The following is a 16168-nucleotide window of genomic DNA, read 5'->3' on the forward strand; positions in this document are numbered from 1 at the left end:
ACTACTAATTATCTTGGTAGACAGAGTGTTCAATAACGATACTCTAATTATAATCACCTGTACTTAATGTTTTGTAACTATTGATCTTCGTGCAAATACAATGATGTAATATAAATATTTCTAATAGTAGTTGTAATCATAGTGAATTTAAAGTATGATGTTATGACTTTTTGTATAATAGAATAGCTGAAAAAAATTATCTTTTCTATTTGTTTTAATTAGTGGATTTCTGACATTTTATACACGAAAACAAAAAGCAAATTCAAAAATGCAATATGTGCAATTCGTGATAAACAGAGCTATCAGGTAAAATAAATAACATTAAACTCTTGCATAAAAAAGCTTTCAGTAACATTCACGAACATTTTTCAGGTTAACTCTACCAGTTCTTTGTGTTGTGGCCACGATGATTATTTTACCTCTTTCTGGCGATGGTCCACATTGGGAATACACTAAACGTGAAGCTGAATTTGCAGAACGACATTGGTGGGCATTTGCAATTCATATTCAGACTTATATGGGTTATCCATATAACGTAATTGTTTCAATTTTCATTCGAATCAACATTTTTATTATATTTTTAATTAATCTATATATTTTTTTGAAATTACAGTTTCTGAATCATTTATGGTTTATGAGTAATTTGATGCAACTCACGATTATTACAGCACCATTGTTATTCGTGTGTGACAGGTAAAGAGATAGATTACTTAAACGGTTATTTAAATTTAAACATTTAATCAAGCAGTAATTAAAAGAATTATTTGCAAAATAATTAAAATTAGAAATTACTTCTTTTATTTCAATTACATACCTGTCATATAATTAATGTTAAAACTTTAAGGATATTTCTAAAAACAATCTTTGTAAATCTTACATTATAGAAATTAATAATTTACATAAGTATGTACAGATGAGCGTACACCAGTAATTAGATGCACAAATAAACTTGTCCAATAACTGAATAAAACGGAAAAGATTTTTCTTGGCCGGAATTATACAAGGGCAAAATCAAATACGTTGAAGAATTGTATGAGTTTTCCAGAACCAAATACTCAAGAACAAGGAGTATAGTTGATAAAAGACGATGGAAATAAGGTGGTACAGTTCTGCCAATTTATCTTGTGTGCAGTAGCTACTAACTAATTAGCATCGAGTATACGACAAGAAATTAATTATGATTATTGGTACTGATAAAGGTTGAAGTTAAGGAGTAGTAATTAGAGTATTAAAATGTCACTATAATGCGATTAAAATTATGCGACACTAGTTTTTAGTTTGGAATTGGCTTATTCGTTGGCATGTGTGCACATGAGTACTTTACGTAAAATGCACTCGAATACCTAGCCCAATTCTTCGGGTATAGCAGAACATTTTGCAATGAAATTGTTATCAATTCTTGTATTCAAATACTCTAATTTTTGCAGTTTCAGTTACCAGTAATTTGGATTAAGTCCAGTAATAATCTTTTGGGTTGTGTAAAAATGACGAAACTTATGACATTTATGTTGTATATTTGAAAAATGTAGAAGAAAAAGAAAAATTTTAAGTTGCGAAAACCTGTTTAAAATGAAAAACTGCCAAAACGAAAAAAGTATTCAGTACTGTGCTACTTCAGTACGTGTTTTAATGAATAACTAATTTACTCGTTGACGATCGTTTGCGTATTTACAAAAAAAAAAAAAAAAATTAGAGATATTTAGTTTTATTCATAAATGTTACGAAAAATATAAGGCAACTATATTATTTGTTTCTTGTACAGGTCTAACTGGCCGGAGTACTGTTCCAGTATATATCGTTTTAGAAATACAGCATCTAAAAACATTTTGTCTTTTTCGAAGTTGAGAATTTCTTTTCTCAAAGATAATATTAATTATTTTGTAGGTTTCTGCTTAATTTATCTTCAAGAAATACGCAATTATATAGAACTTTTTTCTTAACAGTTTTGCTTTTTTCATACAAACCAACTATAGACAAATTGGAAACATTTTATTAATTTCTTATTATTTTACTGATAACATTTGTATATCTTTTTACTTTCAGATGGCCAAAACATGGTCTACTTCTAATATTTATGTTAGTTATTGTTGGCATTGCCTCATACGTGACTAACACGTTAATGTCAGACATCTTCCCTTTCTTTGGATACTCTGTTGACAGGGAGTATGTTTTAGTGATATTAAATATTTAGAATAAACTATTTTATATTTTATATTTAACTAGATTTATCACATTGCGGCATATTACCATAATAAGTAAGATTTATGTACGTATATTTTTATTTACGTACATAAATCTTACTTATTATGGTAATATGCCACAATGTGATAAATCTATTTAAAGCACGTTTATTTTCTTATGTATGTGTTACTCATTTATACAAAAGAGTTTTGATGTAATATACTGTACATGATAAATTTCTGTATCAATCAGGTTCATACAGAACATAAAGTTAACTCTGTCAGGCCATAAATTATTTTTATTAGTTTGTTAAAATGTGTAAACAAAGATAAGAATTTATACATTATAATATAGTTAGTATGCTATTTGGGAAAAAAATAATACAGTAATTTTATGAATTTTCCATACAGAAAATTTTATTCTTATGTACATAATAACTATCAAAGACCGTATTATTCGCATCTCAGCTCCTATTGCACGGGTTTACTAATTGGAATTATTCTGTCAAACAAAGTGGAGCTGAAGATTAAAAAAGTAAGTAGCTTTTTTATATTCTCTATTGTAATATAAATGATATTATAATTAAGTAGTTATAATGGCAGTAAACGTTAACTTGCACAAAATCATTAGTCAAAATATTAAAATTTAGAATATTTCTCATTATTTAATCAACTGAATTAAATACAAAATTTGACGATTAATAAATTTTATTTATTAAGTAATTTCAGTTCTTTTATAATTAAATTATAAATAAATTCATAATTGAAGTTTAGGCTATTTACAAAAAATATCACATTTTTGAGTATATCTTAATCCTTTTTATACAACCCCAGAAGTGACAGTTAACATGGTTTTTTGAAGAATATACTTCTTAAAACGAAGGTAAACAATAATGGATAAGGACAATGTGGTGAGAAGAATTCTTTGTGTTTTTAATGTAAAAGTGTCAGAACCTATAACAGAAGGCTGACACTTTATCGTCTTTAACATTGTGAACCTTTTTTTACTTATTGTTTACCTTTGTTTTAAGAAGTATATTCTTCAAAAAACCATGTTAACTGTTACTTCTGGGGTTGTATAAAAAGGATTAAGATACACTCAAAAATTTGATATTTTTTGTAGTCTAAACTTCAACTATGAAGAAATGTATCCTGAGTAATTACAGAAATAAATAAATATTTTTAAATGCAACAATATATATGAATTTTAATATTAACGTGAAACCTATCTAAGAAGAGTGACACCCCTGGAAACGAACAATATTTGTGGTTTTGCATTCGGGTTCCTGGGTGGCAATTTGACATTCTTACGGTGTACCAATTTTGACTGCTGGCGTTTGGGTTTAACAGTGGTTCACTTAATGGTAATCATCTGGTCTTAGGCTTTGAAATAAAAACTCTCTTAGAGTTACTAGTAGTCGGATACTGATGTTTTCCTTTTTTTGTTGATAGGTTTGTCGAGAAATCCATCAATCAGTCCTAAGTGATAGTCGCTGGGGTCAATATTGAAAAAACTAATTTATATACTAAACTATTCTTTATTTTGTATTTATTATATTACATTCCCAACTTTAATATTATATTATTTATTTTTATTACATTATCTCGCTCAATCACGTTTCTTATTTTGTTTGATAGTGATATAGTAGTAAAAAAATGTTTCTCTTCGACATGTTTTCGTGCATCACAAATCCACTTTATGACTTCTCAGTTCTTCTTCAGCTTGCATGTCCTGGCAAGTATAGGAAATACAGAATAAAGAATTTGAGAAGAAATAACCACAGGAAAGGATTTAAAATGGTTATTTAAAAGTCTGTTCAGAAGATAAAAAACGCTAATATATATAAAGTAAAGTCTGCTCATAAGGGACTTTAGCCTGAAATGCTGAAATATAGTGGCATACAGGATTATGTTACAATAAAGGTGTTTTACTAAGAAATTTTGTGATTTACTACACTCGGAAAAAAAGTCGTAGCTCATAAGTAAGTCCAAACTTGACAAAGAGATAATACATCCATTTCATTTATTCGATACTTTAATTACACACACAGATTATTGTGTTACAATTGGAAAAAATATTGTAGAACTATAAATTTCCACTGTCGCCCGACTGTCTGTCTTTCTTTACTCTCGAGAATGCTGTTTGAGAAATGAAATTCACGACCACCACCAGAAATCCTACGGATGGTATTCCCCGATTACATATATAAGATCCTCTCATTTCTACAAAAAGTCAAGTTATTTCAATTTAACTTAATACATATTGTCGGGATAAAAATCGTCTGCCGCACGGTTTTCCCGCGCTTTTCCAATCGTTCGACGGTTGTGATCATAGGAACAGCAATCGGACCACTTTTGAAAACTCGACCACTGATTGGTTGAGAGACATCGAACAATCGGCGGACGTCTTGTAGCGCTGCTAAGCGCTAATTGGTGGAATCCAATTCTTCTTCAATCCTATAAAAGGATTGAGTTGTGGCGGGAAGTTCAGTTCACCGTGGATTCAGAAAGTGGACTCAGTTCGCCTAAGCTGGTATCGAAACTTGTCTCGTCTCGTTGGGCTGTAAAGGACTTTAGAGTTAGTTCGTTGCAAGGTGTCTTTTCGACGGACCTGTTGTAGTGGATAAATGTGTTGAACTTTGTTATAATTAACGTTTTGTAAATGTTTGTTTTGTGAACTTTGTAACTGTACATACGTTTATTTTCAATATATATATAAGTTTTGAATTTAATCGGCGTAAGTGGGTGTATTTGAACTTTACTCATATTAAAGTAGTTGGATAGATCACCGGCACGACTCTATTGATAGCAGAAAAAGTATAATGTGCAGGAGCAAGACACTGCTAATTTGAGGTGGAAAGCACATAACTGAAATTAAATAAATTAAAAATATAATTAAATATTGCTGTCGGGCATTGTGACCATGTCAGAATAAATAATTTACTGTATTTTACATAATATGTTTTCGACGGCTTTTTCAATTTTCAAAAATTAAGTTGGCCACATGCAAAGTAAACGTAATAAAATCGAAGAAATACTTTAATTTAAAAAAAGGTTTATTTTTTCAGATATATCGTGTAATCTTCTGGATAATTTCGTTGTCTTTATTGATGTGTTCTACTTTTGGATTGCACAAACAGATCACTGAAGTGTCTCCAAACAAATCCCTTATTCTTATTCACAGAGCTTTGTCGCCGTTTATATGGATAATTGGGCTTTCTTGGATATGTGTAGCTTGTATAACTGGATATGGAGGTACGTTAATTGCACAACTTTATATATGAAACTTTTAAGGTATAGTGAGAATGTATATTTTGGATTTTAGAAGTTAAAGTAGAAACTATCGTTATGAATTATTGTATTTAGACAATCAAATACACTGCGACAGTTTTGAATTGTTAGAATAACTGTGATATGAGATAAGGCCATTCATTTCATCAAATTCATTTGAAATATAAAAAAATCTAGCAACGAGTTGCTTAACTTTCCAGGCAATCTTTGATGGTACAATGTGTTATGATATTTAATTTTTAAAAAATCGCTATATTTTTCACTGTTATAAAATGGAAAAAGCTTCATTTTCAGAAAACGAATGGGTTTTACAAAAATTGTAAATCTTAAATACTAGTAAATCGTCATTAAATTTGACCATACTGGAGATACACACGACCCACTTGATCTTTCCAAATTTAATCGCATCGATCCCTCTAACAAACCTCCCTGCAAAAATTTAAAAATCTTCGACAAAAAGCAAAGAATTGTTAAGCTTCAAACAGAGTGATGAAAATCGTGTCACACACACACACACACACACACACACACACAGTAATGTCCATACATACTGCACAGAAAAAGCCCCGAATTTTTTTGCATTTATCGAGGTCTAAATTAGAGTTCTCGACTGCAAAAATGTAAAAATACTTTGGTGTAGTTAGATGACCGATTTTCCTTTGTTATATATAACAGCTGGGAAAGTAAAATAGAAATAATAACGTAAAATATCACAGAAAACTAGAATTAGAAATTTCATATTTTAACTTAACTTTTCATTTCAGGTTTCACTTTCACTCTCTATTGTAAACATTTTAAATAAGTTCTTTTATGCAAAATATACAAAACTACATTTTTGTTTTCTAAATTCAATCATGAAAATTGTTAATAGAAAGACTAATTGACTATAATATTTCGATATGCATAAATTATTTATATAATGATTTTGTACATTTGTAATTATTACACTTTATTCAACAAACAAACACTACAATATTGTAATAATAAGTGAACAGTATTAGCTTATTTTTGAGACATAATATTTCTTTTATGCATGTTGAACGGAATTCATGTACATACACTGTTTCGCTACATTAATTTAATTAAATTATTTCTTCATCTGTTTTAAAGAAGTGATTTATTCTTATTTTCTATCAATATTAATTTATCTTTATGCTTAACAGAAAACTAGTATTGAACAAAGTGCAGTGATTTTTAATAAACTAATATATTTTAATAGTACTTATATTACTAGAGAAATTTAATAATTGTTGTTTTGCTATTCATTATTTGTAAGGGAAATAACAGAAAATGTTATAAAATAATACACATGAAATTCTAATTAAGCGACCTTTCACAGCACCTAGAATTAAGAGGAAAAAATTTACTACTGATTATCGCTCAATTTATCAAAAATATTTAATAATTTAATCATTTATATTTCAGAAAAAGATACGTTCATATTTATTTCACATGCTTAACACATAGTTATTTTTGCAGTATATAAACGTGTAGAACGTTACTTTTATCTGATATATTTTTTAAGTTTTCGAATTTATTTTTTATTTTTAGGTGTTGTTAACAGATTCCTGTCTATGAAAGTCTTCACCATTTTAGATCGTTTGAATATATGGATTTACGTGCTTCATCCTCTAGTTATACTTTATATTTACGCTCAGCTTAGAAAAGGTGCAATGATGACTGAACTAAATATGGTAATTTTATATTACTTTTTAAATAGAAGTAATAATAACTAATGAATTTTCCTATAAAATAATACATACATAGATACATGTTTTATTCTGTCATGTTTATTTATATACTTTTGAATCACATCAGTGTAATTTTTAGATTTAAGATTATTCATAGTGTTATACAAATGAACAAGGGCTGTGGAGTCAGAGTCAAAATTACAGAGTTTTTGGTGTTTTAGTCGGAGTCAGAGTCAGAGTCGTCAAAAATCCGCCGACTCTGACTCCTTTTTCTTACCTAACTTGTTATGTGTATAATGCGGAAAGATATTGAAATCCTGTCAAATTTGACCCTCCGAATTTTTGCAAATCTACATGTTTGGAGACCTCCTCAACCCAAAAACTGTCAAATATAGGGGGAAAATGTATTTATTCTCTGTTCTGAGATGTTTGTTTAATATCTGATAACAGAGAATAAAGAGATATTCTTTATATCTCAGAATGGGTGAAGTTTAAAAAACAAAATTTGGCATGGTAGCTACAGAGATATTAATGCTATTAAATATTAGTTCTTACTTAAATTTCCACAGGATGGTGACATAGAAGGTGTCATGGGTCGTATCTCCAGTGTGGTCGGACTTAATAAATATTTTATTCGTTATTAGTGTTTACAATTTTTTATAAAACTCATCACTACTCTGAAAATTATTGACTATGTCATTACTTAGAGGAGTTTTTTATCTCTTGAATAAAAAGTTTCTACGTTATATCTTTCTCAGAACACTATTTATTGAAGTTTTTATTCTAAGGTCACGTGATGACATCAGAATTTCCGGGCCTATTTTGTTAACAAGTCTGTCCACGATCGGACTCGGAGTAGAAGTCGGTAGATTTTTACAAAACTCCACAGCCTCGTATTAAAAACCAAAAATACTGATTAAAAAGTGAAATATAATTAGATTAATTAATTAATAATGTTTTTCTAAAACTATTTTAAAACTGTTAATACAATAGCCGAATATAAATAATAAATAAGCTTTCATTAATATTGAACTTGATCTGTGTGAGAGAATGTTGTGTATGCCGGATAATTAAGGTCATGATTAACGAGAGTATATTGTATATAATTTAAATTTAGAACTCATATACTTCTATATATATATATATATATATATATATATATCAAGTTTATTAATTACTTTTTGCAACAAAGAAGAAAGAAAAATATCTAAACAAGCAAGCGACAGTTTAGATTATTTGAAAATTGCTTTGAATTTCAAATAATTCAAATAATATTCAAATAATTTTCAAATTATTTGAAAAATACTTCGGAACTTAATATAAAATGGCAATGACTCAACAATAAATGTTTGTCTATATTAATGTTCATAATTATTTTATAGATAAGAAATTTATAATTTAGCCTAAGCTATTATAGTTTATATTCTCGTATAATTTACATTAATGTTATTGGGCTGAAATTTGAATAAAAATTGTAGAGCTATAAATTTCCACTCCCGTCCATCTGTCTGAAACTTAATTTCAATTAAAACCCCTTTTTTGGAATGATGGTTACATAAATGACCAGCATGACTCTATTGTTAAAAGTAAGGTACAGCAGCAAGCCACTACTAACTTAAAGTGGAGAAAATATATTTTAAATTACATAAATTAAAAATATTATTAAAAATTGCATCCCCGAATTGTGAGAATATCACGATGAATATTTGCTCGTTCAAGTGAAACACACATTTAAAAAATTCTGGGATTAGAAATTATTTAAAAAATGGAAATTGCTAAATAAAATTTAAAATTTCATTTTAAGTATTTATGTTATAGTAAATAAGTGTCCGGTGGCTTAGAATTTATTGAATAAACACTGTTTAAGTTGAAATGATAGATAATTTGCGAAAAAAAACTAAGTACAGCAAAATAATTCAGAAAAAAGAGGATTTGAGTCGTATTAGTTAAACATTTTCGATATATTCAAACTTTAATTGTATTGTTAATATTATTTTTCATTTCAGTGGATGCTGTTCACATTGGTGCTGTTCCTTTCGGTGATTGTATCTTTTTTCTATTACATCTTTATCCAAGCTCCTCTCGACTTTCTGGCCCTCAAATTATTACGTTCAAATTCAAAGAAGAGAGCTTCAGTCAAAAATTGTCAATTGACAACCATAAGTATGCGGCTTTAATCCGGTCGATATATGAACATGTTATGAAAAGCAGGTTATTAGCTATATTGAAATGTGTATAACCGATGTTTTAAGTACTTATATTATGTAAAGAAATTTAACACACATTAAAATGTATTTACATGTTATAGCAATCTAGTGATAATGAATATTTAGAAATTTTGATTTTGCATAACCGGAATGAAACATTGTATGACTATATATTTTGTATACGAACTTTTAAAGTATTTCAGAGTTAATAAATTACATAAATGCTCATAAGTTTTCAGTTTTTAAGACATATTTAAAATAATATAAATTACGAGTGAGTATATACTTCATACTATTTTGGAATTTTAAAAATTTATATGAATATTAAAGAAATAATTTTAAGCATCTAAGATTTTAAATGCTTTTAACTATTCTGCAGTGTAATTCCAGGAGAGTTAATTAAGTAGTTATATATATATACTTCTGCATACATACTTATTGGTAATAAATTATCTGTGGGTTTCTGAGATATCTGGAGAAGTAAAATAGCATCAAAGGGGTCAGGAAGAGAAACAGTAGGACACAAAGGTACCGTTCTTATCTTCTATAGAAAAATTATTATAACATGACATGGTAAATCTTGCCAATTAGAAACTTTAAAAACACATGCTAACAAACTGTTATTTTTTAAACGAAATTCTTTAATTAATAAGGATAAATGACTTATCACACTAGTCTGCTATTAATCTCACTAAAATTAGAGACAAGCGGACTGCTATGATAATTCTTGTAAGACAGTGGTCCATGGACTTCCCAAGGAGTCCGTAAGCTAGAAAAGGTACAACTCAACGTTAACTTTCATAGATTTTAAATATACTGTATTGTTAATTATTGTGTTTAAAACAAGCATGTATATTACTGTATGTTTTTATCGCAATAAATATTTGTATTTTTTTCCAGGAAATTTAAGCTACTCGTTGCTGGATAACAAAAATTTTAAGTTACGTTTTTTAACTAAATTCTTCACTGTTTAAATGTAATAAAGTTTTAAATAAAGTTTATTTTTATAATTTAGAAAGGAGTGTGTATACTTATATGATACGAGTGTATAATTTATATGTCATGTAATCTGAATATTAATCATAGTAAAAGAACATGAAAAATTAAGTTTAATTTACTTTATATCTTAAATCATATATTTATAGTAATAATAGTTATATGTTTTTTTCCCTTACAGTAGATGCTCTATGTATTCGTAAGGTTTCTGTAGTTAATCTGTTTCTTTTTCTCTTATTTAATTCTTGAAGCTCCTTTCAATTCCATTTTGAAGAATTTATTTTTCAAAAGTAATTTAAATGAAACTGAAAATTCGAAGATCCAACACCAACTCCAAACAATGGAAGAAATTGCACAATTCGGAAATTTTAACAGAATTGTTTCGAATTGTACTTTTTGTAAATATCTAATCATCTATGTTTGTGTACAGGATCGAAATAAATATTAAATATTACTTATATGAAAAATGTTATTGCCGTTTCAAATATCTGTTTACATGCAAGACATACTTAATTAATATACGTTTATGACGTGTTGCAATGCAGTTGTTAAGTGTATATACTGCACTCCTTATGAACAGCAAAGTCTTTGTCTTTCGGTTTAAGGAAGATTTTTTAAAATTAGTTCCCCATATTTAGTGTCTACTCTTACTGGTTGAGGTGACGTTGATTGATCTCATTTTAAGAGCAGTACACTATTAATTCAGTAAAAGAGAATTAAAAAATTAAGCTCACGATGCACATGCACGGGTGAAGAGTGAAAAAAATGGCTTTTTCATAAAAAATACGTCAGTTTTCTAAAGTGGACGATAATAAAACAGCAATTGTTTGAAGTTAACCGTTCAAATATGCTTCGGATCCGGTGTGTTATCTGGGTTTCTCTTCGCGTTTTTTAATACCTGATTAAGGTTAATTTCTTATCAAAAGGCCTCTTGGAAACACACTCATCCTGACAGATTATGTGTTGCATTGCCTAGCATTACATCTTACATTATTTTGCTTATTACTTTTTAAATTTTTAAATTTATTGAAATTTTTAAAAATTTTTTCACAGTGTTTACAAGTTTTATTTTTGTTATTTATATTTACTACATTTATTGTACTCGGATCAACAAAAATTATATTTAAATTAACACTTATTAAAACAGTTTAAACAAGTCATAATCAATCTGCAACAAAGATATAAGGCAAATATCGCTTACGAACAAGGCGCAAGAGTTGTTTTACATCTCATTATATCGACATTTCTAATTTATACAATTTATTTGCTATAACAGCAGAAGCTTTTTTGAAAAATAAATGGATTGGAGCTGGCGTGGATCTGCTTCGATTTCTTACAAAGACGTCCTCTCCGTAATTGACGCTGTATTAAATTCTTTCATAGGCGATTCCTTTATCTTACAAAGTGTATTTTTAGACAATTTTAAAAAAAGAAAATTCAGGGGCGTTTCCAAAAAAACATAAAACATCGTAGATGCAATAAGAGTGAGACTCATTACAAAAATGAAGATGATCCACTGAAAAGAAAAGATAATGTTTAGTCTTGCAATTCGTATATGTAATTTATAAAAATTAATTTATTAATATTGGAATTTCAAAAGAATTTCATGCAATATAGTCAAAATATCTTATGTACGCACTTCCATTAATTATTATGTAATTAGGAGATTGATTTCAACAAAATGAACGTTGCGGAAAGTAAATATTTGAAGATCCCAGACGATTTATACATTTAAATATGTAAAAACATATAACATTGAAGAATTATGCAAAAAGAAAATTATTATCACAGTCACTAATACACAATCAACATTGAAAAAGGTTACATTCGTTAACAGGCTCTTTCCTCGCCTGCATATTGATGCAAATTGTTCGAAAGTTCCGTATCGGGTCTCTATCTCATTGTGAAAAGGCGTTTAAAATGGCTTGAACCCATCTACAGACGACAACATGAATCCAGTACCAGACATAGAGCAAATACCTAAAAAACATTTTGCATGTTTTGTGTGTTCAAGGTTGTATATTTGTACAGATTTTAACCATCATGTGCGGTTATCATAATGTATACATGGAAGAATTAATTAAGCAACTTTAAATTAAATATTGATTCTGAAGATATTCCCCGAATATCAGACGAAAAGTTTAGAAAATTTGAGCAAATCTGTTGACTTAGGCTTGGACTTTACACAACCTGAAAAAAGAATCGAGAATGACGCAACTTCCACTTTGTGTTTGAGGGAATCTCATTTGAAAGCTACACTATGACGTTAGCACATTACAATTGCGAAATTCACATGAAAGGTACAACATACTAGGTGATCAAGATTGCTTTTCAATTTAATGATTAAATTTTAATCATGTTTTTCTTTCACTATACTGTAGGTGAACAACAAACATGATTCTTCTCTTTGCTTTCCTTCCTAGTGTTGAAATTTTAATTAATTAATTAATGGCCAACAGTGTGTATTTGAATATAATAAAAAATCTCTTTGTTGACCATTATCTCTTGAGAGAATTTATTTCATGAGTGTTTCATTTCATTAAGATTATTAGATGTGAGTAAAAAATAACACTTATCTAAGTCATTATCTATATGTTATTATTCGTTATATAGTTAAATTTGTGAATTAAAACGTTAAAGTTTTAGTAAGTGTTTTGTATTTTGTGTTTCAATGCTAACTTATAACAAAGCTCTAAAATAAACTCAATACAAGTATATAATAATATCAATAAAATATAAAGAATTTCATATCTCACTTAAACGTCGATATGGTTTTTGTTTTTTTTTTTGGCATTTATCACAGAAACGAGAGAAATAGAAAGAGAGAGGGAATCAGGAGAACTGTAAAAGACTCTTAGTAAGAGGATTTTCTGTGAGAAACAGGTTCCCATTTAGGTTTTTGATACGTGAGGAAAACCGAAAAACTCCATGTTGTCAGCTGTCTGGGAGATACGAATCTGCGACTAGTTACTTCAATGGTCCACTATCCGAGTGGACCATTGAAGTAACTACTCGGATAGTGGAGAGCAAGAAGAGTAAAACTATTATTTTCAACATTCTCAACAAATTTTGTCATTTATTTCTTACAATAGAAAATTATATAATAAAATAGTAATAATGATAAAGTATAAATTTAACGAAAATTTAGAAATTTGAATTACAGTAGACCATCATTTATCCGAATCAATTGGGGACTGAGGTTGTTTGGATAACTTATTTTTCGGATAACCAATTATGCACGAAAAAATATATTAACCTATCCCTTGTTGAAATTTTTTTCTGTTGCGTGTCGCTTCCCGTTGAATTTTCGTCGATGTTAAGCCTAACGAAAACTTTTTAAAATAATAATCGTGGCTATTGTATCGTTACAAATTATTTTTTTATTTGTACAAATAAAATAAATATATTGAAGAATATAAAAACAAAAAAAATACTTTAGAAGTTGATCTAGTTTCAAAAACGTTCGATTCAGCACGACACAGTCCTCAGAAAAACACCACACAAAAGTGCCAGTGCTGACAGCTAAAATACACACACTCACAAAAAAAATATTGGAGTAGCCCAAGATATAGCCAAAGATAGTAGCGCCACAGCACTAGCGAAAATTTAAATTTGCCGACTGGAATGCTTTCGGATAACCGACGCTCTACTGTAATAGGAAATTTCAAGAAATGTATATTTTCTTCAATTTCAGTCAAACTTTTACATTTAGTTTTGAATTATTATTATAATTTTGTATCAATTTTTAACTTGTGTTTTTATTAGTTGTATATTTTACATACTATTGATATATTAACAATTTTTGCTTATTCTCTTTTTGCATAGAACATTACAACACACCTTCACAGTTTATTCTTACTTTTTACTTACCAGTAAATAGCATCGAAAGTACGAATATAAACTGCTTGAACATTTTTACAAACTCAATGTCTCCATGAGACATTGAACTTCGATGTCGTGCTTATAAAACACATTAATATAAATGCAGTAACCACTCAAATACATGAAAAACGTAGATTTTCATGTACAGTACTGTACTTAGTTGATTATTCAGAACTATTCGTAACTGTCAGAATATGGCCTTTAACCTTAAGTCACTAAACGTACCCAAAATAACAGTAACATAAATGTATTTTCCAACTTACCAAATTCAGTTCGGTGAAGATTATGTTGCTTCTTGTATAACTGTAAATATAAAAGATGCATAAAGAATGAAGCAAATAAATCCACAAATTTAAACGATCGAGCACTACAAATATCTTCAACGATAAAAACTGATGAATAATTCCTAGAATATAAATGAATTTTTTATTGAAAATAAAGAAAATGTATTACGCTTTTCATTTAAGTACACAACACTAACCACCGTATCCGGAAATACATGCTACACACAGCCAAACGTTTCCAATAGTCCAGGCATAAGACGAAAAAATCCTATGCATGAGTATGAAGTTCTGATTTGGTGATGCATCGTTTATGACTCCATGCAAACCAAATATTGCGTATCCCATCAAAGTTAAAGAGGCGATCCAGAAAAATATGACCTTGTTCTGAAAAAATTGCATGCATTAAATTATGCATGTCGTGGTAAAACATGAAATTACAAAAAACGAAAATTCGTTCCATCATTTTATTTGATTAATGGACATACAGTAGTTAGATGTTTGGTGTAGTTTATTGGTAGAATACAGAAATTTAAGAACCTCTGCTATAGATAATCGTCCAAAGGACCAGAACTCTCTATGGGGAAACTGGCCCTTAATTATGTGTTATATAGGTTAAGAGAAGCAGAAAAATTAGATATTTGGGAGAAGATCGTCGTAACAATAGCTTTTACAAATACGATCAAACCTGGATATAAAGCTAGCCTAATATAACTTCAACCTCTTTAACATTTCAGTATTTGTGAACTATTGAATGTACGATTTAGGCAAAATACATTATTATCACTAAATCACTTGCGTTTCGATGGTTCATCGTTTATGTGACTTTCAATTTAGCGTCACACGCAATTTAGTGTTGATTTCAGAGGCAAAGAAATAATAGCACTAAATCGAACGTATTTAAAAGTAAGACAAACAAAATCACCAATTATTATTTTTTTAATCTCTTGTAACTTGAAATAATATGTTTCCATTCAACAATCTTTTACAATAGTTCTTCTATATGAGGTAGATCAAACAGATCGAACCGTGATTTGCAACGAACAACACAATTACAGTAGACCCTCCTATAACACTGTTGATAATTCCTTGTTATATGAATTCCATATTGTACGAGTCACTTAGATTTTACAAATACATGAGCCGTTCACAGCCCGGCACACGTATTTGTAAAATCTAAGTGACTCGTACAACATGGAATTCATATAACACGAAATTATCAACAGCATTATAGGGGGATCTACTGTACTCTGCAATACACCAGGCGCATCATAGAAGACAACATCGAGCACATCTCAACAGCCTGCAAACTCTTTATTCCGCAGACCCCTCCTAAGGGCAGGCAGGTGCCGTGGTGGAACTCCACACTTTCAGAACTGAGAAAAACAAATAACCTACTACGCAAAAGATACCAAAGCACATCCAGTGAGCCTGAACGTTCCAACCTCAAAACTCAGTACTTACAGCACCAAAGAATCTACAAACATGAAATTAGAACATCCAAGCTCAATTCCTGGCGGGAATTCTGTACCAGTGCCTCTGGCAATCCTTGGGGCTATATTACAAAGTTGTGCACCAGGAAACTGAGGCAACACCGCATCCTTACTACAGTCTCTATTAACAATACCTTCACCACCAAC

The 16168-nt window shown here is 29.3% G+C and overlaps 2 protein-coding genes across 2 annotated transcripts in view; one reads left to right on the forward strand and one right to left on the reverse strand.

The window, feature by feature from the left end:
- LOC111636632 (nose resistant to fluoxetine protein 6-like) overlaps positions 1–9511 on the forward strand; it is a 28954-nt gene extending 19443 nt beyond the window's left edge. Inside the window, exons 8-15 of the mRNA XM_023381914.1 lie at positions 223–306; positions 373–535; positions 614–693; positions 2044–2163; positions 2592–2715; positions 5249–5435; positions 7023–7165; positions 9169–9511. Coding sequence (XP_023237682.1) covers positions 223–306; positions 373–535; positions 614–693; positions 2044–2163; positions 2592–2715; positions 5249–5435; positions 7023–7165; positions 9169–9339 — 1072 coding nt within the window. The 3' untranslated portion in view covers positions 9340–9511. The remainder of the gene's footprint in view (positions 1–222; positions 307–372; positions 536–613; positions 694–2043; positions 2164–2591; positions 2716–5248; positions 5436–7022; positions 7166–9168) is intronic.
- A 2098-nt stretch (positions 9512–11609) lies between these two features.
- On the reverse strand, positions 11610–14846 carry LOC111636624 (nose resistant to fluoxetine protein 6-like). The gene is made up of 3 exons (XM_023381906.1): positions 14729–14846; positions 14511–14653; positions 11610–11881 (listed from the first exon to the last, which is right to left on the reverse strand). The coding sequence occupies exons 1-3, from the start codon at positions 14805–14807 to the stop codon at positions 11699–11701; spliced, it is 405 nt and encodes a 134-aa protein (XP_023237674.1). The 5' UTR covers positions 14808–14846; the 3' UTR covers positions 11610–11698.
- Between the last annotated feature and the right edge of the window lie 1322 nt (positions 14847–16168).

The sequence above is a fragment of the Centruroides sculpturatus genome, unplaced genomic scaffold (genome assembly GCF_000671375.1).
Source record: "Centruroides sculpturatus isolate CEXI.00-Female unplaced genomic scaffold, Cexi_2.0 scaffold1065, whole genome shotgun sequence".
Lineage (NCBI taxonomy): Eukaryota > Metazoa > Arthropoda > Arachnida > Scorpiones > Buthidae > Centruroides > Centruroides sculpturatus.